Source organism: Schistocerca nitens, chromosome 3, assembly GCF_023898315.1.
Source record: "Schistocerca nitens isolate TAMUIC-IGC-003100 chromosome 3, iqSchNite1.1, whole genome shotgun sequence".
NCBI classification, from domain to species: domain Eukaryota; kingdom Metazoa; phylum Arthropoda; class Insecta; order Orthoptera; family Acrididae; genus Schistocerca; species Schistocerca nitens.
In genome coordinates, this window is record NC_064616.1 from 741,807,807 (window position 1) to 741,833,581 (window position 25,775).

At 44.8% G+C, this 25,775-nt stretch overlaps 1 protein-coding gene across 2 annotated transcripts in view; it reads left to right on the forward strand.

Annotated features, from left to right (window-relative positions):
- Positions 1-25,775, forward strand: part of LOC126249744 (serine proteinase stubble-like) — a 241,025-nt gene that overhangs the window by 167,966 nt on the left and 47,284 nt on the right. For both annotated transcript variants that reach the window (XM_049951422.1, XM_049951423.1), the window contains exon 3: positions 7,423-8,457. In XM_049951422.1, coding sequence (XP_049807379.1) covers positions 7,423-8,457 — 1,035 coding nt within the window. The remainder of the gene's footprint in view (positions 1-7,422; positions 8,458-25,775) is intronic.

The following is a 25,775-nucleotide window of genomic DNA, read 5'->3' on the forward strand; positions in this document are numbered from 1 at the left end:
AGATTCAAGAGAAGTAAAAACCTAGCTGACAAACAAAAGCTGAACGAAGCTAAAATGAGCGTAAGGAGAGCAATGAGAGAAGCGTTCAATGATTTTGAAAGTAAAACGTTGTCAATCGACCTGAGTAAAAACCCTAAGAGATTTTGGTCGTATGTAAAATCAAGAAGTCGGTCAAAATCATCTATTCATTCTCTCAGCGACCACACCAGCACGGAAACGGAAGATAACAGAGAGAAGGCCGAAATACTGAATTCGGTCTTCCGAGTTGTTTCACCGCGGAAGATCCTAACACTGTCCCTCCTTTCAGTCATCGTACTAACGTTGTAATGGCAGATGTTGAGATTACCGATCGCGGAATTGAAAATCAGCTACAATCGCTTAGTAGTAGAAAGGCGTCAGGGTCAGATGAAATACCTATAAGATTATATAAAGATTATGCAGTAATTTATCGTAGATCGCTTGAGCAACGAAAGGTACCTAAGACTGGAAAAAGGGCAGGTTATTCCCGTTTTTACGAAAGGCCGCAAGACAGATCCACACAAGTATAGACCTGTATCGTTGACGTCATTCTGTCGTAGAATTATGGAACATGTTCCATGCTCAAGAATGATGACGTTCCTGGAAAATGAACATCTCTATAAAAATCAACATGGATTCCGGAAACAGAGATCCTGCGAAACGCAGCTCGCTCTGTTCCTCCATGAGATCCACATCGCAGTGGACAACGGTGCTCAGGTTGATGCCGTGTTCCTTGATTTCAGTAAGGCATTTGACACCGTCCCACACTGCCGCTTAATGAAAAAAAAATACGAGTTTACGGAGTATCGGAGCAGACTTGCGATTGGATTCAAAATTTTCTTGCAGATAGAACTCTGCACGTCGCTCTTAACGGAACTAAATCGACAAATGTAAAGGTAATATCCGGAGAACCACAGGGAAGTGTGATAGGACCGTTGCTGTTTACAATATATGTAAATGATCTAGTAGAAAGCGTCGGATGCTCTTTAAGGTTATTCGCAGATGATACAGTTGTCTATAGCAAAGCAGCAACGCCAGAAGATAGTAAGAATTTTCAGAACGACCTGCAGAGGACTGATAAAGGTGCAGACTAGCAGTTGACCCTGAACGTGAATAAATGTAACATATTGTGCATACGTAGGAAAAGAAATCCACTACTTTACAGCTACAGTATTGATGGCAAACAGCTGGAGACAACGTCTGCCATAAACTATCGAGGAGTAATTATCCAGAGCGACCTTAAGGAATTGTAACTCATCCACGCAAGAAGTGGCTTACAAGGCTCTTGTCCTCCGGATTCTTGAGTATTGTTCATCTATCTTGGATCCTTATCAGGCAGGACTGATAGAGGAGATAGAGAAGATCCAACGAAGAGCGGCGCGTTTCGTCACGGGATCGTTTAGCTGGCGAGAGAGCGTTATGGAGGTGCTAAACGAATTCCACTGGCAGACGTTACAAGAGAGGCGTGCACCACGGAGAGATTTACTACTGAAATTTCGGGACAGCACTTTTCAGGGGAAGACGGTCAACCTATTACTTCCCCCCCCCCCCCCCCCACATATATCTTGCGTATTGACCACAAGGAGAAAATTCGAGAAATTAGAGCCAATATAGAGGCTTACCGGCAGTCATTCTTCCCACGCACTATTCGCGAGTGGAACAGGGTTGGAGGGATCAGATAGCGGTACCGAAAGCACCCTCCGCCGCAAACCATTAGGTAGCTTGCGGAGTATGATGTAGATGTTTCGGAGATTCTAGGTTCCAGCCTCAGAGCCACAACAATGTGCCGTTTGTCAAGACCGCTGATATCTGTTGATTACCGCATTTGCGGGGCCGAACCTTCGCTATAGTGACTGCCCATTCGTCTCTCTCGCTTACAGTCTTTCAAAAAAAATGGCTCTGAGCACTATGGGACTCAACTGCTGTGGTTATCAGTCCCCTAGAACTTAGAACTACTTAAACCTAACTAACCTAAGGACATCACACACATCCATGCCCGAGGCAGGATTCGAACCCGCGACCGTAGCAGTCGCACGGTTCCGGGCTGCGCGCCTAGAACCGCGAGACCACCGCGGCCGGCTACAGTCTTTCCTTATGTCGTCACATGACCGCAGTATCATCAGGAGGCATTCAGCCTCGCGCTGGGCAGTGGTCATAATGGTTTGGCTCATCAGTGTAGCATGGAGCGATTATTGCTAAAGTTATTGTCTCGCTGAAATCATTCTCAATCGGCTTCTCTTTTCTAGAAGAAAACTCATTATGACAACGTTAATAAAGTAGACTTTGCTCTTGCAGCCTGTTGCATAACAGATTTTCCAACACATTCGCTAAGATGGCTAGAAGACAAATTCACTTCATAGATCCTGAGAAATCAGTACCCAGAACAACCACCTCTGGCCGTAATAACGGCCTCGATACGCCTGGCCATTGAGTCAAACAGAGCTTGGATGGCGTGTACGGGTACAGCTGCCCATGCAGCTTCAACACGATACCACAGTTCATCAAGAGTAGTGACTGGCGTATTGTGACGAGCCAGTTGCTCGGCAACCATTGACCAGACGTTTTCAATTGGTGAGAGATCTGGAGAATGTGCTGGCCAGGGCAGCAGTCGAACATTTTCTGTATCCAGAAAGGCCCGCACAGGACCAGGATCTGCAACATGCGGTCGTGCATTATCCTGCTGAAATGTAGGGTTTCGCAGGGATCGAATGAAGGGTAGAGCCACGGGTCGCAACACATCTGAAATGTAACGTCCACTGTTCAAACTGCCGTCAATGCGAACAAGAGGTGACCGAGACGTGTAACCAATGGCACCCCATACCATCACGCCGGGTGATAAGCGAGTATGGCGATGACGAATACACACTTCCAATGTGCGTTCACCGCGACGTCGCCAAACACGGATGCGACCATCATGATGCTGTAAACAGAACCTGGATTCAGCCGAAAAAATGACGTTTTGCCATTCGTGCACCCAGGTTCGTCGTTGAGTTCACCATCGCAGGCGCTCCTGTCTCTGATGCAGCATCAAGGGTAACCGCAGCCATGGTCTCTGAGCTGATAGTCCATGCTGCTGCAAACGTCGTCGAACTGTTCGTGCAGATGGTTGTTGTCTTGGACACGTCCCCGTCTGTTGACTCAGGGATCGAGACGTGGCAGCAGATCCGTTACAGCCATGCGGATAAGATGCCTGTCATCTCGACTGCTAGTGATACGAGGTCGTTGGGATCCAGCACGGCGTTCCGTATTACCCTCCTCAACCCACCGTTTCCATATTCTGCTAACAGTCTTTCGATCTCGACCAACGCGAGCAGCAATGTCGCGATACGATAAACGGCAAACGCGATAGGCTACAATCCTACCTTCATCAAAGTCGGAAACGTGATGGTACGCATTTATCCTCCTTACACGAGGCATCACAACAACGTTTCACCAGGCAACGCCGGTCAACTGCTGTTTGTGTATGATAAATCGGTTGGAAACTTTCCTCATGTCAGAACGTTGTAGGTGTCGCCACCGGCGGCAACCTTGTGTGAATGCTCTGAAAAGCTAATCATTTGCATATCACAGCATCTTCTTCCTGTCGGTTAAATTTCGCGTCTGTAGCACGTCATCTTCGGGGTGTAGCAATTTCAATGGCCAGTAGTGTAGATCGGGCACTTCGCTTTCTTATATGGGCGGGTTTCCAGCAAGACTGGTAGATGATTTTCAATAATAGTAAATGTATTGTAGCATCTGTAAACAAGGGAAACGATCGTACACTGATTTGTTACGCGATATTAGAGTCGATCGCAACGACTACGTATTTAGGTATCATCAACACTGTTAGAGGGATCGATCACTAAAATTGCCTCGCGCAAGGATGTGTGTGATATCCTTAGGTTAGTTAGGTTTAAGTAGTTCTAATTTCTAGGGGACTGATGACCTCAGAAGTTAAGTCCCATGGTGCTCTGAGCCACTTGAACCACTAAAATTGTTGTATGGGAAGTAGCTGCCAGACTGAGATGATCTTGAAGAATTATTAAACAGCATAGTCCATTTACGAAGGAGAATTTTTGTAAAACTCTCGTCTGCCCCTCAACAGAAGCAAATGCCCGGTTGGTTCCTTCAACAAGGCTAAGATCGATTTATTTTCCCAACCTTCTACATATGAAGCTTATGACACTCCTGCATCGTCACTAATGATTTCTTTGTCGACATATCTTAAACTGTAAACTGTCTTCTTTTTTTCATTCACTATATTTATATATATTGTTTGTGTGTCCCATATGTTACCAAGAAAGCTTAAGCATATGAGAGAGGGTCGCAATATGAGCTGCGTAATTCTCACGACTGTGGGTAGTTAGATCATACGTGTTACAGTTGTACTCCATAAATTATTTGATTATTTGTCTATATTTCGCCTAGCCGGACCTCCTTAGTAAGTTAACATTACAATGTGTGTTGCATATGAGCAGTTGTTGTTGTTGTGGTCTTCAGTCCTGAGACTGGTTTGATGCAGCTCTCCATGCTACTCTATCCTGTGCAAGCTTCTTCATCTCCCAGTAACTACTGCAACCTACATCTTTCTGAATCTGCTTAGCGTATTCATGTCTTGGTCTCCCTATACGATTTTTACCCTCCACGCTGCCCTCCAGTACTAAATTGGTGATCCCTTGATGCCTCAGTATAAGTCCTACCAACAGATCCATTCTTCTAGTCAAGTTGTGTCACAAACTTCTCTTCTCCCCAATCTTATTCAATACGTCCTCATTAGTTATGCGATCTACCCATCTAATCTTCAGCATTCTTCTGTAGCACCACATTTCGAAAGCTTCTCTTCTCTTCTTGTCCAAACTAGTTATCGTCCATGTTTCACTTCCATACATGGCTACACTCCATACAAATACTTTCAGAAACGACTTCCTAACAAATCTATTAGAAGAAAAAATCTATACTCGATGTTAACAAATTTCTCTTCTTCAGAAACGCTTTCCTTGCCATTGACAGTCTACATTTTATATCCTCTCTACTTCGACCATCATCAGTTATTTTGCTTCCCAAATAGCAAAACTCCTTTACTACTTTAAGTGTCTCATTTCCTAATCTAATTAAATTCCCACCTTTTTGCAGTTTCTTCAGTTTTAATCTACAGTCCATAACCAACAGATTGTGGTCAGAGTCCACATATGCCCCTGGAAATGTCTTACAATTTAAAACCTGGTGTTAAATCTCTGCCTTACCATTATATAATCTATCTGAAGCCTGTCAGTATCTCCGGGCTTCTTCCATGTATGCAACATTCTTTTATGATTCTTGAACCAAGTGTTAGCAATGATTAAGTTGTGCTCTGTGCAAAATTCTACCAGGCTGCTTCCTATTTCATTTGTTAGCCCCAATCCATATTCACCTACTACGTTTACTTCTCTCCCTTTTCCTACTAACGAATTCCAGTCACCCATGACTATTAAATTTTCATCTCCGTTCACTATCTGAATAATTTCTTTTATTTCATCATACATTTCTTCAATTTCTTCGTCATCTGCAGAGCTAGTTGGCATATAAACGTGTACTATTGTAGTAGGCGTGGGCTTCGTGTCTATCTTGGCCACAATAAGGCGTTCACTATGCTGTTTGTAGTAGCTTACCCGCACTCCTATTTTTTTATTCATTATCAAACCGACTCCTGCATTACCCCTATTTGATTTTGTATTTATAACCGTGTATTCGCCTGACCAAAAGTCTTGTTCCTCCTGCCACCGAACTTCACTAATTCCTACTACATCTAACTTTAACCTATCGATTTCCCTTTTTAAATTTTCAAACCTACCTGCTCATTTAAGGGATCTGACATTCCACGCTCCGATCCGTATAACGCCAGTTTTCTTTCTCCTGATAACGACGTCCTCCTGAGTAGTCCCCGCCCGGAGATCCGAATGAGGGACTATTTTACCTCCGGAATATTTTACCCAAGAGGACGCCATCGTCATTTAACCATACAGTAAAGCTGCATGCCCTCGGGAAAAATTACGGCTGTAGTTTCCCTTGCTTTCAGCCGTTCTCCGTACCAGCACAGCAAAGCCGTTTTGGTTAGTGTTACAAGGCCAGATCAGTCAATCATCCACACTGTTGCCCCTGCAACTACTGAAATGGCTGCTGCCCTTCTTCAGGAACCACACGTTTGTCTGGCCTCTCAACAGATACCCATCCGTTGTGGTTGCACCTACAGTACGGCTATCTGTATCTCTGAGGCACGCAAGCCTCCCCAGCGACGGCAAGGTCCTCGGTTCTGCGCGGGGGGGGGGGGGGGGGATATGAGCAGTACAGAATATTATTATTATTAATACTAATAGACGAATTATTCATTGCAATAAGAATACTATGTGATCAGTACATAATAACAATAATAATAATAGTAATTATACAGTAATGAATATATGATACTTTATTTCAGATTGTCAGTCTAGTTAATGCTGTGTTAAGTAATTTCCGTGTTACGTCTTTTCAAATGTGAGCAATGACAACTAACAGAAATGTATGTCAGGAGTACAAACAAAATGAAATCTGGAGCAGAAGTAGACAGGACTAGAAAAGAACAAGAAATAATATGGTAAAATGAACAGATAAGATGAAAGGACACTGAAATAGATTGAGACGAGAAAAGTATGCCTAACGTTAACAATGGCTGAATTACTGCTGGGAGACTCTAAAACATACGTTGAACATCACGAAAAGGACAGGTCTTAAAGTTCCGAGGTCGCACCTACTTTCTCATCCACATAATGTTCGCAGCCACTACAGTAAAATAAAGAATTTCGAATTAAGAAAGAGCCATACAAGGAGAAGCCTTTCCTGAAGACCATTCTCATGTCACAAAGGGAGGAGGAGGAGGAGGAGGGATGGTACTCAAACTGGTACACTCAGTATGGTCTGACACATACCTCACGTTCGGCTGCGAAGCACAAGTGAAAATGTGGATGTGTTGCTAGTCGTCATGTGTATACCATTGATCAGACCACTACGACAAACATATACCAGAAAGCAATATTTTACAGGCAGTCTGTTTCGTGATACATCGCTTTAACATCACAGAATCGCCAATAGTTTGTTAAGAAACGGGATGTTAACTCAGTTTTAACAACGGCTAGAGACAGAATCTATCGTGGACTTGCGAATGGGATCGTCTTAGAACATGGCTCGATTGATTTAGGGTTACCAGAACCTGTAGGGCTGACTTACGATTTGAACCTAGTAGCTCCCCTATCCTGCCACTGCGCAACCCCTTCCCAGATAAAATGAAAAATTTGTGGAATGTTGAAAATATCCGTATGAGTTTTAAGTCGTACGACTTCGTATTGTTACAATAATTTCATTTTAATTACAATGAAATGCATTTTGAGGAAAGCCTTGCCTGTCTGATTGCAGGTTCTGGTCGCAACATTCGGCAGCTGCCTTGCGTGAGCCGGCGCACGGGAGAGACGGGCACGTGCATGTTTGCGTACTCTTGCCTCAAGGCGAACGGTACGCACCTGGGCACGTGCATCGACCGCTTCTACTTCGGGAGCTGCTGCCGCATGGACGGCGACCTGCCGCCGTCGGTACTGTACCGGCCCACCACCACCGAGCCTCCGGCCGCCACCACCACCACTCTTGCCACCGAAGCAGTCACGGCTTCGGCCGCGTCTGCCATCACCACAACCGACGCGACGAGGGGAACGACGACGACGACGGCAGCGGCGACGACGTCCAAACCCACGTCTGTGACCACGGAAAGGACACAGACGACGACGACGCCGAGGAAGCCGACGAAGCCGACGAGTAGCAGACCGACGGTCAAACCGAAACCCTCTGGCAGCACGACAGCGCGGCCGCCCACCAAGAAGCCCACCAGGAAGCCTCCCGTCTTTAAGCCGACTTCCGCCAAGCCGACGACTCCGAGCGCGACGAAACCAGCGGTATCGGTCAAACCGTCACAGTCGTCCACTGGGCCCTACACAAAGCCGACTACCAGGCCCACTACTAAACCAACTAGTAAACCCAATACCAAGCCAACCACTAGGCCAAATACTAGGCCAACAACCAGGCCGACATCCAAGCCGAGCTCCAGGCCAACCCCCAAGCCCTCCACAAAGCCCACTAACAAGCCGGCCACTCCCAAACCGGCCACCACGTATGCGACGACGAGTGCGGCCAGCGTGCAGCCTACGACGAGCAGCCAAGTGCCTGAAACGACGACAACGATCTCTCCCACTTCAGCGTCGCCAACTATGACGAGTACGACGGAGTCTGTGGCAAGTTCGACCTTGGCGGCCAGCGGTGTGACGACGCAGCAGACAGTGTGGAGCGCGTCCCAGGGCTCTGAGAGAAATGCAACCACCGCCTCGCCTGCCACCGCATCCTCTGGCAGCGTTTCCCTGGTTACCTGGACCCTCGTAGAGGCAGCAGGTTCACCGTCGCCAGGTGAGTTCAACAATTCAATAAATAACAGCTAACTTTATAATATGGGCATCCGCAGCTGAAAGTATGCATTCTTAAAAAATACACTGATGACCCAAAACATTATAATCGCCTGCTTAGTAGCTTGTTTCTCCGTCTTTTGAACGAAATAATTCACTGATTCTGCGTATCAGGTATCCGACAGTTTGTTGGTGTGTTTTTGGAGGTATGCGCGTTTAGATGTCTACGCGCGTCATGTAATTCGCGTAAATAACGGGCCGCTGGTTTGCGTACGCAATGATGGCGCCCGATAACGACCTAGATCGGTGCATAGGATTGCTCAAAGATGACGTCTACATCTACATCTACATTTATACTCCGCAAGCCACCCAACGGTGTGTGGCGGAGGGCACTTTACGTGCCACTGTCATTGCCTCCCTTTCCTGTTCCAGTCGCGTACGGTTCGCGGGAAGAACGACTGCCGGAAAGCCTCCGTGCGGGCTCGAATCTCTCTAATTTTGCATTCGTCATCTCATCGGGAGGTATAAGTAGGGGAAAGCAATATATTCGATACCTCATCCAGAAACGCACCCTCTCGAAACCTGGACAGCGAGCTACACCGCGATGCAGAGCGCCTATCTTGCAGAGTCTGCCACTTGAGTTTGCTAAACATCTCCGTAACGCTATCACGCTTACCAAATAACCCTGTGACGAAACGCGCCGCTCTTCTTTGGATCTTCTCTGTCTCCTCTGTCAACCCGACTTGGTACGGAACCCACACTGATGAGCAATACTCAAGTATAGGTCGAACGAGTGTTTTGTAAGCCACCTCCTTTGTTGATGGACTACATTTTCTAAGGACTCTCCCAATGAATCTCAACCTGGTACCCGCCTCGCCGACAATTAATTTTATATGATCATTCCACTTCAAATCGTTCCGCACGCATACTCCCAGATATTTTACAGAAGTAACTGCAACAGTGTTTGTTCCACTACCATATAATCATACAGTAAAGGATCCTTCTATGTTTTCGCAATACATTACATTTGTCTATGTTAAGGATCAGTTGCCACTCCCTGCACCAAGTGCCTATCCGCTGCAGATCTTCCTGCATTTCGCTACAATTTTCTAATGCTGCAACTTCTCTGTATACTACAGTATCATCCGCGAAAAGCCGCCTGGAACTTCCGACACTATCTACTAGGTCATTTATATATATTGTGAAAAGCAATGGTCCCATAACACTCCCCTGTGGCACGCCAAAGGTTACTTTAACGTCTGTAGACGTCTCTCCATTGAGAACAACATGCTGTGTTCTGTTTGCTAAAAACTCTTCAATTCAGCCACACAGCTGGTCTGATATTCCGTAGGCTCTTACTTTGTTTATCAGGCGACAGTGCGGAACTGTATCGAACGCCTTTCGGAAGTCAAGGAAAATGGCATCTACCTGAGAGCCTGTATCTAATATTTTCTGGGTCTCATGAACAAATAAAGCGAGTTGGGTCTCACACGATCGCGGTTTCCGGAATCCATGTTGATTCCTACAGAGTAGATTCTGGGTTTCCAGAAATGACATGATATGCGAGCAAAAAATATTTTCTAAAATTCTATAACAGATCGACGTCAGAGATATAGGTCTATAGTTTTGCGCGTCTGCTCGGCGACCCTTCTTGAAGACTGGGACTACCTGTGCTCTTTTCCAATCATTTGGAACCTTCCGTTCCTCTAGAGACTTGCGGTACACGGCTGTTAGAAGGGGGCAAGTTCTTTCGCGTACTCTGTGTAGAATCGAAATGGTATCCCGTCAGGTCGAGTGGACTTTCCTCTATTGAGTGGTTTCAGTTGCTTTTCTATTCCTTGGACACTTATTTCGATGTCAGCCATTTTTTCGTTTGTGCGAGGATTTAGATAAGAAACTGCAGTGCGGTCTTCCTCTGTGAAACAGCTTTGGAAAAAGGTGTTTAGTATTTCAGCTTTACGTGTGTCATCCTTTGTTTCAATGCCATCATCATCCCAGAGTGTCTGGATATGCTGTTTCGAGCCACTTACTGATTTAACTTAAGACCAGAACTTCCTAGGATTTTCTGTCAAATCAGTACATAGAATTTTACTTTAGAATTCACTGACCGCTTCAAGCATAGCCCTCCTTATGCTAACTTTGACATCGTTTAGCTTCTGTTTGTCTGAGAGGTTTTGGCTGCGTTTAAACTTGGAGTGAAGCTCTCTTTGCTTTCGCAGTAGTTTCCTAACTTTGTTGTTGAACCACTGTGGGCTTTTCCCGTCCCTCACAGTTTTACTCGGCACGTACCTGTCTAAAACGCATTTTACGATTGCCTTGAACTTTTTCCATAACATTCAACATTGTCAGTGACGGAACAGAAATTTTCCTTTTGATCTGTTAGGTAGTCTGAAATCTGCCTTCTATTACTCTTGCTAAACAGATAAACTTTCTTCCCTTTTTTATATTCCTATTTATTCCATATTCAGGGATGCTGCAACGGCCTTACGAACACTGATTCCCTGTTCTGCGCTTACAGAGTGGAAACGTTCGGGTCTGTTTGTTATCAGTAGGTCCAAGATGTTATCTCCACGAGTCGGTTCTCTGTTTAATTGCTCGAGGTAATTTTCGGATATTGCACTCAGTATAATGTCACTCGATGCTCTGTCCCTACGACCCGTCCTAAACATCTGAGTGTCCCAGTCTATATCTGGTAAATTGAAATCTCCACCGCCGGCCGCGGTGGTCTAGCGGTTCTGGCGCTGCAGTCCGGAACCGCGGGACTGCTACGGTCGCAGGTTCGAATCCTGCCTCGGGCATGGGTGTGTGTGATGTCCTTAGGTTAGTTAGGTTTAAGTAGTTCTAAGTTCTAGGGGACTTATGACCTAAGATGTTGAGTCCCATAGTGCTCAGAGCCATTTGAACCAAGCCATTTGAAATCTCCACCTAAGACGTCACCGTCGGGGAAGGCATCAAGCATGAAGGGATGCAGGTGGTTCGCAGCTGTCAGAGTGTCTTCGATTACTACCACGGGTCCCATGCAAGCGCAGGAGAATGTCTCCCTTAGCATAATACTGCTGCCACCAGCCAGAGTCAGTGCTGCGCTAGACATTTCGAGTCGCCGTTCACTTCAATGACGGCGTTTGTGGAGAAGACCATCGACCAATGTAGCAAAAATGTGATTCTCCCAAAGAGCCGACACGTTTCCATTGATCGGCGGTCAATGCCGATGGTCCCGTGTCCACTGCTATTGTAACTGATGGTGTAGTTGCGTCAACATGTGAACACGTAGGGGTGGTCTGCTGCGTAGCTCCAGGTTCAACAATGTACGATGAACGGTGTGCTCCGAAACACTTGTGCGTGTACCAGCATTGTGCTCTTTCGGAAGAGATGCCACAGATCACATCTATACTAATTTACGGAGGTGTCAAGCCTCCGAACTCCGAGTTCTGTGAAGAGTCGCGGACGACCAACCAATTAGCTCCTGGTGGTAGTTTCACTGTCCTTCTGCCTCTTTCCGTAGATACTCAAGACAGCAGCATGTGAACATTCGACCAGCTTCGTCACGACATCAAAATCAGGTAAATTAGGGCTCATACAGAAACATTTGGGAGATCATTCTTCCCGCCCAGCATTCGAGTGTGGAAGATGTAGGGGTACTAATGATTCTGACTCTTCCCGCCACACTACTTGTGAAGAACAACAGCAGATGTCGCTTTAGGCATAGTGGTCAGCTCATGAGGATTCATTACTGTCGAATGGCAATTTGTGCAAACATATTCCGCCGGACACGGTTAACTACGCTAACAAATAATAATTTGAACGCCGTGACATTTATTTTTATGTGAAATAGCTGGAGGTGGACACGAAAGCCTTTTTGCACTTTTAGAAGAATCCCGTGTACGAATTACAATAAAACTGTTCCGTGGTGCAAATATACGTCATTAATACTATAAAATCATAAAATTTAATGAAAAATAAGTCGTTTATAGTCTCATTAATTACATTTTAAGAAAATATTTAAAAAGATATGCTTCAACAAACTGTCCATGCAAGATTATAACATTGCAAATGTTAATTCAAAAATAAAATTAAATTTAACGATAATTTCAGTGTTATTACAGGCCTTCAAACTAACAACTCAAAAAAACTTTATCGCCTGCCTGTAAGTGTAGGAACACGTTCATGTAATGAGCTCTTATGGTCAGAAAAGGAAAGTGCCCTGATGCTTCCTTGGTGTTGAATTTTTGAGCTAGTATTCCATCGGAAACTTTTTTCGTTGTCTCCTCATACTATTTTGATTTCTTTGAAACTGCCATTCTGACAGTATTCCCTGAAAAATGAGAGGCAAGATCAGTGTACTTGTCTGTAGAACTGAATCTTTGTCCGGGATTGTGCACAAGCGTAGCGTCCTAGACTGGGGCCAACATAACAGGTTTAAAAAGACTTACTTCCATTCAAATAACGCTACCTGATTCTTGTATGCTTGGCGGTCCGCAGCTTGTAAGTATTTGTGAAAAGATATCTTGCTATCTTATTTTTAATTCTTACACATACTGATCAGCATTATAAGAGTTTCGTTAAACTTACCAGAAGAGGGTCCAATTCGTATGGAGTTTATCTGCGAATCTCTAGTGGCAATGGGTGATCACTGAGTAACGGATTTTTCACTACTGATAAGAGCAAAAGGAAAGTGGCATGAGAACAACATGAGAGCACATTCCTCCAACACTCCATAACAGTTAACTTCTGCTTTCTATTATGCAAAACGGTAAACCAAACCTGTCTAGTTTGGGGCGAGCTGTCCTGATAACAGAAACTTACGTGAAACAGGACTAGATCAACAAAAATTCTCCTTTACTGGTATGCCGAAAGTATTAGAAGTCGAATACTCGTCTCATTTTGAAGGCTGTATAATAAGGACAAATTACGTGGCTAAAGGGAACGAATACATTCGCACACTTACAAGGTGTTCCCATTCTCTTACGGTTTGGTTGCTAAATGTTGTTGTGCAAACATAAATACACGTTAGCGTTTAGAAAGGTTTTAAAATCAATTGAACTGTAACGTTTCATTTTGCCTAAACAAAAATAAAGTCCTCCGTGTTATGTAAATTCAAGAATAAAACGCTATTTCAAGTGAGCAAGACGTATGTAAGTTTTAACAGACCTATCGATGAAGAACTAAACAGAAAGGCGAGATCGGGTTTCAATCTGTGATTCCGTTGCCAAGCGCTCGGTTGGCTATATCCAAGAGACAGATCACACATAATTCTACAAAATGTGTTATAAAGCATCGTGGACAAATCAAATGAGCAAAAAGTTTTTATTGTGTCTTACAATGAATGCAGATCTTTTAGAATGGTGCTGCAGAAATTCAGCAGAGTATATTAGGCTACGTGGGATGCAAATCGTTGACAAATCTATTATTTAATAGACTGAATTTATATAGAGACTTGGTGTGTCTCATCAAATCCATGACATTTCACTCTTGTTCGCTGAATTGCATTACGTAAACTTATGAAAGTTTACGGTGTTTGATTATAGCACTATGTTGAACTACTACTGATTTTACGTTTGGATCTGGCGGAACAATTTTCAGTTGGTTCGAAAGTATTCGATTACTTCTTAGGCCTTAGAACCCGTACCAGTGTTTAATAATGTACTTATTTTAATACGTTAATATATAATTAATATATTGACGTATAATTAATATATTTCTAGGATTTTGTACTTGTAATGAGAAATTCAACATCACTGAATCAGATTTTTGTAATCTTTGTTATAAATTTATGCTTTCACAAGAAGTTATACTTGTGCAACAATGATGCCAAAACTTTTGTATGTCCATCCTTTTTGCAGGAGGTCTCTGGGACGACTGCTGTTTACTATCGTGACAAAAAATAAAAATATATACAGTCATCCTTATGATTTTGTTTTATTTTGTCGCTACCAGTTTCAACGCTTCATTGCGTCATCTTCAGGCTGTTTTGATGCGGTACAGGTTGGTTGATACGATCCCCATGCATAACCCATCAGTTGCCAGCATTACTGGTTTCGTAGCTAATGTGTCAGCACTCCAACCTCAACTGCCAACAGCCTGAAGATGACGCAATAAAGCATTGAAACTGGTAGCAACAAAATAAAATGAAATCATAAGGACGGCTGTAGGTGTTTTTATTTTTTGTCATGATGCCAAAAGGTCTATAAGTAACTATACTTTGACCCGATATACGTTCTGAAGCGAGACAAAATCAGCTGGGGAGCCCTGTTAATATGAACCATATTTATTTTGCGTGCCAAAAATGAGCAGCTACTAGAGATTAGGTTCTACTGACGCAGTTTGTCTACAGTTACTTGTACTTCACGTAAAAATTCATTTCGGCCCGTGACCCATGTATGCAGTTTGTGAGCTTATTGGCAGAAACATTGCTCCCCAAAAAAAGAAAAATATTTAAGTATAAGAATACTTTTCACGGTCACGGAAGCTGTATCAACACAAATAACCAATAAGTAGTGGCAGCTAAGGAAATGGCACTATCATTAGAGCCGTGTAACGAACACCAACTGCACCTTCTTTTCTTTTTCCTGGTCTTTATCCCGTATCTATACGAGGCTTGTTAATTATTGGATTTCGCAATGTTAGTGGCCGAGGGTGGCCGGATCCTTTCATGTCGTCACCTCCCATGTGAGTATGCGGACGTTTTCTAAATGTTTGCAAATCGTGCAACTGAGGCGGGACGCAGACACCACCTGCCGGATGTGGGAACGGCCTAAAAACCACACCCAAGTTGGACTACACATCGGTCCTCGTCGTTAAATCCGCCGGGCGGACTCGATCCGTAGCCGGCTCACCTCCCCCAATCCTGGAAGCGGCGTGCTAACTAACGTGAGTGAGAGTAATAGCTAACACCAGCAGCAATGTTATTTCTTTTAAGAGGTCTGAATTTAAACTTAAAATCATTCCGCATTCATACATTCATGAAAAAAGTTGTTTTAATTTGTTTCCCGTCAGCTGAACACCTTCACTTTTTTAGTTCTCAATAGAACTCTCCAGGAATTATTATGTCTTCGTTTTAGAAGATCAAAATGGTTTGGCTGGACAGACGTTTGCCATTCATTGCTCGTGTGAATGGCAATCATTTTAATAAAGAACATCGCATTTTACACACTTGTAAGAAAGACAAGGCCTTGACGATGACGAAGACAAATGAACGTGAAAGGTGTTATTATGCGGCAGCAGCAGCGCAGGAGGCGTGTGAGGAAGTGGAGAGCAACGCGTGAGGGGCTTTCCGAGATTGGCGTTCTGCTGTAACTGTTGTGGCCGGCTGGGAAATGGGACGCAGCCGTAGACGGGGTACCGTTCCCAGCCTCCTGACGGCTGACTCACCGCCCGTAATCCGCCTTCCGTTCCGCGCATGAACCGCGTACAGTCTGATTGCATTCCGCACCGGAAACATAAGCAACGAAATTTTAGTGTCTACTCACTCAGTCAACTCGTGGATGGAGAACTTCCGTTACTAACGGAAACGTCACAGGCACACGGGATACAATATACTGAGGGAGAAAATCGCAACACCAAGAAGGAGTTGTGCGACGTAAACGAAAGTTGGTAGGCGTGTTTCTTCTACATATGAAAGGTGGTGTCTACTCAGATTTCGCGCCAGTCGCATAAGAGTGGCGCTAGTAGCGCCACTATGAGACTTCAAATCAGGTTTGCTTTAAATACTGCTGTAACGGTCGTGAGCATTAGTTACCTTTGAGATTGGAGGTCGTGAGTAGACGTTAGTCAAGAATGCCTTTAAGGCGACGAAGACGCCATTATCAGCACCTCACTGAGTTTGAACGAGGTCGTGTAATAGGGCTACGAGAAGCTGAATGTTCCTTCTGCGATACTCCAGGAAGACTTGGCAGGAACGTAGCTTCTGTACATGACTGATGGCATCGGTGGTCACGAGAATGTACGGTCACATGAAGACCTGGTTCCGGACGGTCACGTTGTAAGGTTGCGTGGGTTTTGTTTTTGCTTGCTTATTCTTGAACTGAGAACAACTGTGTGAGGTGAAATGACAAGTTTAATGTCGCAATATTTCTCAACACATTACAGCTTTTCACACCGTTTTCAACTCGCCAACATAAAAAGAGTGCAATGGATAACGCATCTTGTCAACATCAAAAAGTGAAATAAGTTTATACACAACAATGTTAAATATTAACTCTCTGAAAGAACATTAATCTTAAGCACAATATTATGAAAGTTTAATTGGAAGTTTTTTTACATTAATCCTAAGCACAATAATATGAAAGTTTAATTAGACGTTTCTTTACAAAATCGCTCCTATACATACGTTATGATGTTGGTCATTACTAGGAAAATCGTCCGACTCCGGTTCAGAGTGCGGTACTATTTAGGATGACAATCAAGTCTACGGTGGATGGTCAGTCAAATGACAACTTTGAGCGCAAGATTACCCAAGGCTGCTCGAGTTTACAGTGGACGCAAGTTGGTGAACCAACAAAGTTTACGCCTCTGCACGCGGTATTTACCTTAAGCTGCGACGTGCTGCTGTCTGCAAGGCCGCTCTCTCCCACTGAAATTCCTACAAAACTAATCTGGCCTTTGCTGAGCTTTCCAGCAGAAACTTTCCCTATGTTTCTCGTTATGCGACAAAACATGTACTCAGCCCTAGTCTTATTATGTGGCGATATACACGCGCATGGTTGGAGCAGCGTGTATATTATAGTGCCCTCTCAGTTCTCGCAAGAACAATTAACTAATTTGGCTGGTTCGTTACTCCACAGTTGGAGCTAAACATTGCTACAGCTAATTTTAGCTGGAGTGCAGCCGCTGTGAAGACAGTGTCCACACCAATTTCTTCTCTGCGTCGTAGGGAGCGTTAAGCGCTCAGTTCTGCACTTGACGCCAGTTCAGAGAAGAGTCCTTACACAAAATTTCTCTCTTGTCCTACTCATGGCAAAACTGCCTCCCTCCACTTGGGTTCCTCTTTCACGTCACGTCTTTTTTCGACCAATAGGAGCGTTCCTCTTATTTTGTAGATACACCCTCTACCAATCGCAACGTCCCTTCTATCAAACTGTGTCGAAACTTCAGTAGTTTTCTCCTTCCTAGTGAGTTTCCGCCAATCGGACGTTTTGTGCCCGTTCTAGAGGCCTAAAGTACATTGACCTTTCCGTGTGTCACACTCGCTGGACGAAAATGCGTCACTTGCTTTTGTTTGTATCCCATTGGAATTTCGAAACGCAGTTTTCTAAAGCTTCTGCTCTGCTCTTGTACCGATGCCCTCCCTACAGGCGGCCCTCCAGCTTGAATCACCTGGCCTGGGGTCGCTGTCATCCTTCCTGCCATCCCTTAAGTGGTTGCCGGCGTAACTCCCACAGCTCGGTTTCGCTACGCCATTGTGGGGCTGGCTTCTCAAAACTAAAAGCGACTCGACTCGCATTCCCTGTTCTACCTTATGCTCAAAGACATGCATTGTATAGGAATGGTGTGTTAATTACCGTCAATTGACTGTCATACCTCTTTGCATTACATATTGATAGGCAAAAGTTCTCATAACTGTCGATTTGCGTTAGGTGTCATCTTCACCTTCTCATTGCGATTTGTAAAGGTCTCATGTAAGGTGCGAATCTGACCATTTATTATGCCACCTAGCAACGTGGCATTACCGGGAGGCAAGACCATCATGTTCGGCATATGGCTTTGGTGCATCGTACTGCATCTGCTGCACTATGAGCAGCAGTTGGTACCACAGTGACACAACGAACTGTTACAATTCGGTTGTTTCATGGACAGCTCCGAGCTAGATGCCCTGTAGCGTACATTCCACTGACCCAAATCATAGCCATTTCCGACTTCAGTGTGCCGGCCGCGGTGGTATCGCAGTTCTAGGCGCGCAGTCCGGAACTGTGCAACTGCTACGGTCGCAGGTTCGAATCCTGCCTCGGGCATGGATGTGTGTGATGTCCTTAGGTTAGTTAGGTTTAAGTATTTCTAAGTTCTAGGGGACTGATGACCACAGCAGTTGAGTCCCATAGTGCTCAGAGCCATGTGAACCGACTTCAGTGGTGTCAGGCGAGAAACCGTTGAGGGGGAGGATGGAGGTCTGTTGTGTTTTTTTTTTTTATGAAAGCGGTTGCTGCCTCGGTGCCAGTCATGGCCGTGTGTCGGTTAGGCGGAGGCCAATTGAGCGCCTGAAACCAACCTGTCTGCGTGGTAGACATACTGGACCTACACTTAGAGTTATGGTCTGGGGTGCGATTTCGTATGACAGGAGGAGCACTCTCGTGGTTAACCCACGCACCCTGATTGCCTGACTGCAAGCTTATATGTCAGTCTAGACATTCGACCTGTTGTGCTGCCATTCATGAACTGCATGCCAGGGGGCTTTCCCAAAGGATAACATACTGCTGTTGTAACCCAACATGTTCTACCGAGTGTAGACATGTTGCATTGGCCTACACGATCACCAGATCTGTCTCCAGTCGAGCACATATGGAACATCATCGGATGACAGCTGCACCGTCATCCACAAAAAGCATTAACCGCCCCTCTGTTGACTGACCAGTTGCAACAAGCATGCGCTCCATCCCACAAACTGACATCTGGCGTCTGTACAACACAATGCATGAACGTTTGCATGCTAGTATTCAACATTCTGGCGGTTACACCGGCTATTAACGTACTAGCATTCCATGGAAAAGAAATAAAAGCTTCGAGATTCGTCGATGACATTGTAATTCTGTCAGAAACAGCAAAGGACTTGGAAGAGCAGTTGAACGGAATGGACAGTGTCTTGAAAGGAGGATATAAGATGAACATCAACAAAAGCAAAACGAGGATAATGGAATGTAGTCGAATTAAGTCGGGTGATGCTGAGGGAATTAGATTAGGAAATGAGACACTTAAAGTAGTAAAGGAGTTTTGTATTTGGGGAGCAAAATAACTGAGGATGGTCGAAGTAGATATAAAATGTAGACTGGCAATGGAAAGGAAAGCGTTTCTGAAGAAGAGAAATTTGTTAACATCGAGTATTGATTTAAGTATCAGGAAGTCGTTTCTGAAAGTATTTGTATGGAGTGTAGCCAGGTATGGAAGTGAAACATGGACGATAAATAGTTTGGACAAGAATAGAATAGAAGCTTTCGAAATGTGGTGCTACAGAAGAATGCTGAAGATTAGATGGGTACATCACATAACTAATGCGGAGGTATTGAATAGAATTGGGGGGAAGAAGAGTTTGTGGCACAACTTGACAAGAAGAAGGGACCGTTTGGTAGGACATGTTCTGACACATCAATGGATCATAAATTAAGCATTGGAGGGCACCGTGGAGAGTAAAAATCGTAGAGGGAGACCAAGAGATGAATACACTAAGCAGATTCAGAAGGATGTAGGTTGCAGTAAGTACTGGGAGATGAAGATAGAGTAGCATGGAGTAGCATGGAGAGCTGCATCAAACCAGTCTCAGGACTGCAGACCACAACAACAACAGCATTCCACATTTGCAATGGCTTATCTCGCGATCACATTAACCTATGATCTTGCAATGTTTATCATTGAAGTATGATACCTAGACAAATCTATTCCCGAAATTTCATTACTCTATATTAAATACTTTTTAATGATGCGATTTTTTTTCCGTCAGTATATTAGGCAGCCTTCAGGAGACATTTCGCTAATACTGCGTAAAAACGTCTCTAGCGTTGATAATGGTCTCATTTCACCGAGGAAGATTCTGAATGGATGCCACATACAGCTGAAACCACTCATTGATGATTAAGTGCCGTAGAGCTACCGTTCAGCGAGGATTTTGACTGTCACGTTTAACACACTGTTCCAAATAGTCCAAGAAACCAACTATGGGATTAAGATGGGATTATTTAGCAGGCAAATCGAGATTCCACTAGGCTGGCTGAGTTTTCGTCAAACCGAGAACGTATGTACACTCCTGGAAATGGAAAAAAGAACACATTGACACCGGTGTGTCAGACCCACCATACTTGCTCCGGACACTGCGAGAGGGCTGTACAAGCAATGATCACACGCACGGCACAGCGGACACACCAGGAACCGCGGTGTTGGCCGTCGAATGGCGCTAGCTGCGCAGCATTTGTGCACCGCCGCCGTCAGTGTCAGCCAGTTTGTCGTGGCATACGGAGCTCCATCGCAGTCTTTAACACTGGTAGCATGCCGCGACAGCGTGGACGTGAACCGTATGTGCAGTTGACGGACTTTGAGCGAGGGCGTATAGTGGGCATGCGGGAGGCCGGGTGGACGTACCGCCGAATTGCTCAACACGTGGGGCGTGAGGTCTCCACAGTACATCGATGTTGTCGCCAGTGGTCGGCGGAAGGTGCACGTGCCCGTCGACCTGGGACCGGACCGCAGCGACGCACGGATGCACGCCAAGACCGTAGGATCCTACGCAGTGCCGTAGGGGACCGCACCGCCACTTCCCAGCAAATTAGGGACACTGTTGCTCCTGGGGTATCGGCGAGGACCATTCGCAACCGTCTCCATGAAGCTGGGCTACGGTCCCGCACACCGTTAGGCCGTCTTCCGCTCACGCCCCAACATCGTGCAGCCCGCCTCCAGTGGTGTCGCGACAGGCGTGAATGGAGGGACGAATGGAGACGTGTCGTCTTCAGCGATGAGAGTCGCTTCTGCCTTGGTGCCAATGATGGTCGTATGCGTGTTTGGCGCCGTGCAGGTGAGCGCCACAATCAGGACTGCATACGACCGAGGCACACAGGGCCAACACCCAGCATCATGGTGTGGGGAGCGATCTCCTACACTGGCCGTACACCACTGGTGATCGTCGAGGGGACACTGAATAGTGCACGGTACATCCAAACCGTCATCGAACCCATCGTTCTACCATTCCTAGACCGGCAAGGGAACTTGCTGTTCCAACAGGACAATGCACGTCCGCATGTATCCCGTGCCACCCAACGTGCTCTAGAAGGTGTAAGTCAACTACCCTGGCCAGCAAGATCTCCGGATCTGTCCCCCGTTGAGCATGTTTGGGACTGGATGAAGCGTCGTCTCACGCGGTCTGCACGTCCAGCACGAACGCTGGTCCAACTGAGGCGCCAGGTGGAAATGGCATGGCAAGCCGTTCCACAGGACTACATCCAGCATCTCTACGATCGTCTCCATGGGAGAATAGCAGCCTGCATTGCTGCGAAAGGTGGATATACACTGTACTAGTGCCGACATTGTGCATGCTCTGTTGCCTGTGTCTATGTGCCTGTGGTTCTGTCAGTGTGATCATGTGATGTATCTGACCCCAGGAATGTGTCAATAAAGTTTCCCCTTCCTGGGACAATGAATTCACGGTGTTCTTATTTCAATTTCCAGGAGTGTATGTAGCCATACAAACATTGTAAGACGGGAATATCCACAGCAAACTCATCACGCAGATGTACAAGAAATAGCAACACTTTGTCACCGAGAACGTTGAAATAGACATAACGGGTTATGTTCACGGTTTTCTGAACAAGTCATGATATAAAAAACACGAGCAAGACAACACAGCACTACCTCGGACATGAACTAATCCTATCTCGACGCATTGCATCATTTGAAAAGAGGAAGAATCGCGACTTATTTGACCACACTAGGCGCCACTACTCACAAGGGGGCCATCAGTAGTGATCCTATGACTTCTCTTCGGAGATAGGTTAAGAAAAGGCAAACCTACGTTTATAGCGTTTGTAGACGTAGAGGACGCTTTTGACGATGTTGACTGGAATATTCCCTTGGATTTCCGAAGGTAACAGGGATAAAAAAAACAGGGAGCGAAACGCTATTGACAACTTGTACAGAAACCAGACGGCAGAAACAAGAGTCGCAGGACATGGAAATGAAGCCATAATTGAGAAGGGAATGGGACAGGGTTGTAACCTATCCCTGGTGTTATTCAATCTGTAATTTGAATAAGCAGTAAAGGACACCAAGGAGAAATGTGGAAAGGCAATTCAAATTCACGAAGATGAAATAAAAAGTTTAAGGTTTGCCAATGAAGTTGTAATTCTGTCGCAGATGGCAAAGAATTCAGAAAATTTGAAATTTGTGTTAAGGACTATGGGACCAAACTGCTGAGCTCATCGGTCCCTAGGCTTACGCACTACTTAACCTAACTTAAACTAACTTACGCTAAGGACAACACACACACCCATGCCCGAGGGAGGACTCGAACATCCGACGGGGGGAGCCAAATAAGTCAGAAGTTGAGCTGAATTAAATGTGTAGTGTCCTGAAAAAGAGATTATAAAATGAACATCAACAAAAGGATAACAAAAGGTAATGAAATGTATTCGAATTAAATTGTGCGATGCTGAGGGAATCAGATTAGCAAATGAGAATCTACGAGCAGTAGATGACTTTTGCAATTTGGGCTGTAAGATAACTGATGATTGCCAAAGCAGAGGGAATATTAAATGTAGATTAACAATAGCAAGGAAAGTGTATATTTATTAACATCAAATATAAATTTAAATGTTACAAAGTTTTTTCTGAAGATATTTGTCTGGAGTGTGTAGCCTTGTGTGGAAGTGAAACGCGGACAATAAACAGTTCAGGCAAGAAGAGAGTAAAAGCTTTTGAAATGTTATGCTACAGAAGGATGCTGAAGGTTACATGGGTAGATCGAATAACAAATAATGAGATACTGAATCGAACTGCGGAAAAAAGAAATTTGTGACACAGCTTGACTAAATGAAGGGTTCAGTTGCCGGGACACACCCTGAAGCATCAATGAATTGTCAGTTTGGTAATAGAAGGAAGTGTGGGTGGTAATAATTATGGGGGAAAATCAAGGCTTGAGTATAGCAAGCAGGTTCAGATGGATGTACGAGTAGGCTGCGGTAATAATGCACAGCCCGCATCTCGTGGTCGTGCGGTAGCGTTCTCGCTTCCCACGCCCGGGTTCCCGGGTTCGATTCCCGGCGGGGTCAGGGATTTTCTCTGCCTCGTGATGGCTGGGTGTTGTGTGCTGTCCTTAGGTTAGTTAGGTTTAAGTAGTTCTAAGTTCTAGGGGACTTATGACCACAGCAGTTGAGTCCCATAGTGCTCAGAGCCATTTGAACCATTTGAACCAATAATGCACAGACGAAGAGACTTGCAGAGAATAGACTAGCATAGAGAGCTGTATCAAACCAGTCTTTGGAACGAAGACCACAACAACAATAGCGTTAGGTCGGTTGCAGTCTCCTACCTATAGATGGCGGTTTGTTTGAGGAGAACAACGTGCAGGTCTGAGCGAGAGGGAAGAACAGTGCCACTTGCCACCCCGGCAGGACAAGCGCGCTTTTTACCTGCCAGACACAAAGAATCTAACGGGTGCAGCGGCCATTCACCTTCGCTGGGCTGCCCCTGCCCTCTTCTCCCGAGAGCAAACTAAAGTGTACCCATCCTTGGCGCATAATTGGGAGGGGGAGGGGGGGAGGGGAACATCTTCACCACAACTTTTCTGTAGAAGTGTTTATATTTTTACATAAACCAATTTCCAAATTTGACGGCTAACTTTTGGAGAATAAAGTAGTATGAAAACCAAGAGATCCGAAAACGTCAAGGAATTCTAGAAGTTACAAGCTAGGTGTAACGCAGCATACTTTTCAGTAGCTTGCATGACGGCTTGCTCTCGTGGATGGGCTTGCAGCCTGACCGGGAACATTCATGTCAGTTAAAGGCGCTCATTCACAGACTGGAACAACAAACACGGCACGGTTCATGAGCCCACTGGTGGAACCGCAAAACCACAGGAATTTGGGTAAAGCAAGTCAGAAAGGAAAAGACATTCAGAGGAAAAAAAGAAAAGAATAAGAAGGAAAATTTATTTCCGGAACGTATGCGAAAACGACCGAATGAAACAGCATATCCCTTATTTATGGGCTTGTATAGCTATGGCTTGCAGACCAATGTTCACAACTACAGGGCCTCGTGAAATACTGATAACTGTAAGTTCAAAAATGTTCAAATGTATGTGAAATCTATTGGGACTTAACTGCTAAGGTCATCAGTCCCTAAGCTTACACACTACTTAACCTAAATTATCCTAAGGACAAACACACACACCCATGCCCGAGGGAGGACTCGAACCTCCGCCGGGACCAGCCGCACAGTCCATGACTGCAGAGCCTTAGACCGCTCGGCTAACTGTAAGTATACGCTAGGATTTGATATTGTCTACATTGTGGTATTATCACAGTTGTTTGAGATTATTGCTATTAAAATTCTTAAATTAACTGCGTGACACGTGTGCTTCTCAAATTTTCGACGGTATGTTTTTCAATGACTATACCTTTCCGAATTGCGATTTATTGGACGTTATGCTAAAGCAGTGTAAAATTCAGTCATGTAAACAAATTATAGTTGTTACATTGAAATATTTTATTTCTCTTTAAGTATTCAAAAATTTATTATTGTTATACTAAAACACTTTATATATTTCATTATTATTATTAAAATCGCATACATTTGCGCCACATCACAAAATGACTTGGTGTCAAGTTATATTTGGGCGGGTGTGGGGGGGGGGGGGGGGGGGAGGAAGAAGACGGAGATAGTAACAAAATGTGCACCTCCTCCACTCACCCACCCCCCTCCCCATAAACTGTTCTGGATCCACGTCTGAAACTTGAAAACCACGACAAAAGTGCGCCTTATTGACTTCGGCTACGTGAAATAATACCGAATTGGGTTTGCGTGTTTTTCGTAACACACACAGAACCAAAAAAAGAAAATTACATTATTCATCTGTCTCTGCAGCTGAGAGATGAGCATATGTGACACATTACGGTCAATCGGGGGCACCATATTCTGCTACCAGTACTGCGAAACATCTTTCTCGATTACAAGGTCGGAGCGAGGTCACTTTGCTTCGTGAAGACATCTGAGATGCTATTTGAAAGAGTCGCGATAGATTTGCATGCAAAGGCTGATGATAACGTCCAGGAGACTGGGAGAATGATGTGCTAACCACACACTCTTACGTACAGAGTGAGAAAAGTAAAATCTGCGCGGAAAATATTCTTTGCAGCTGAAGATAGATAACCCCACTTGCATCACCTGCCACAGGTGCAGATGACGTAAGTTGGGTTGCGTATCTTCAGGTGTATGGAATATTTTCAACTCCTTTGCCCACCCTGTTCTTACCGGTAATGCTTTCGGGGCCAAACTATGAAAAACTGTACTAAAAGGTTTAATATCTGGGGAGAATATTAGCAAAGCAATCAAAAACACAATAGTACATCGTACTACACATAGTTTTCTATTTATGTCCAAAATACAAGGTGGATCATCGTATCTGATTGGGTTACT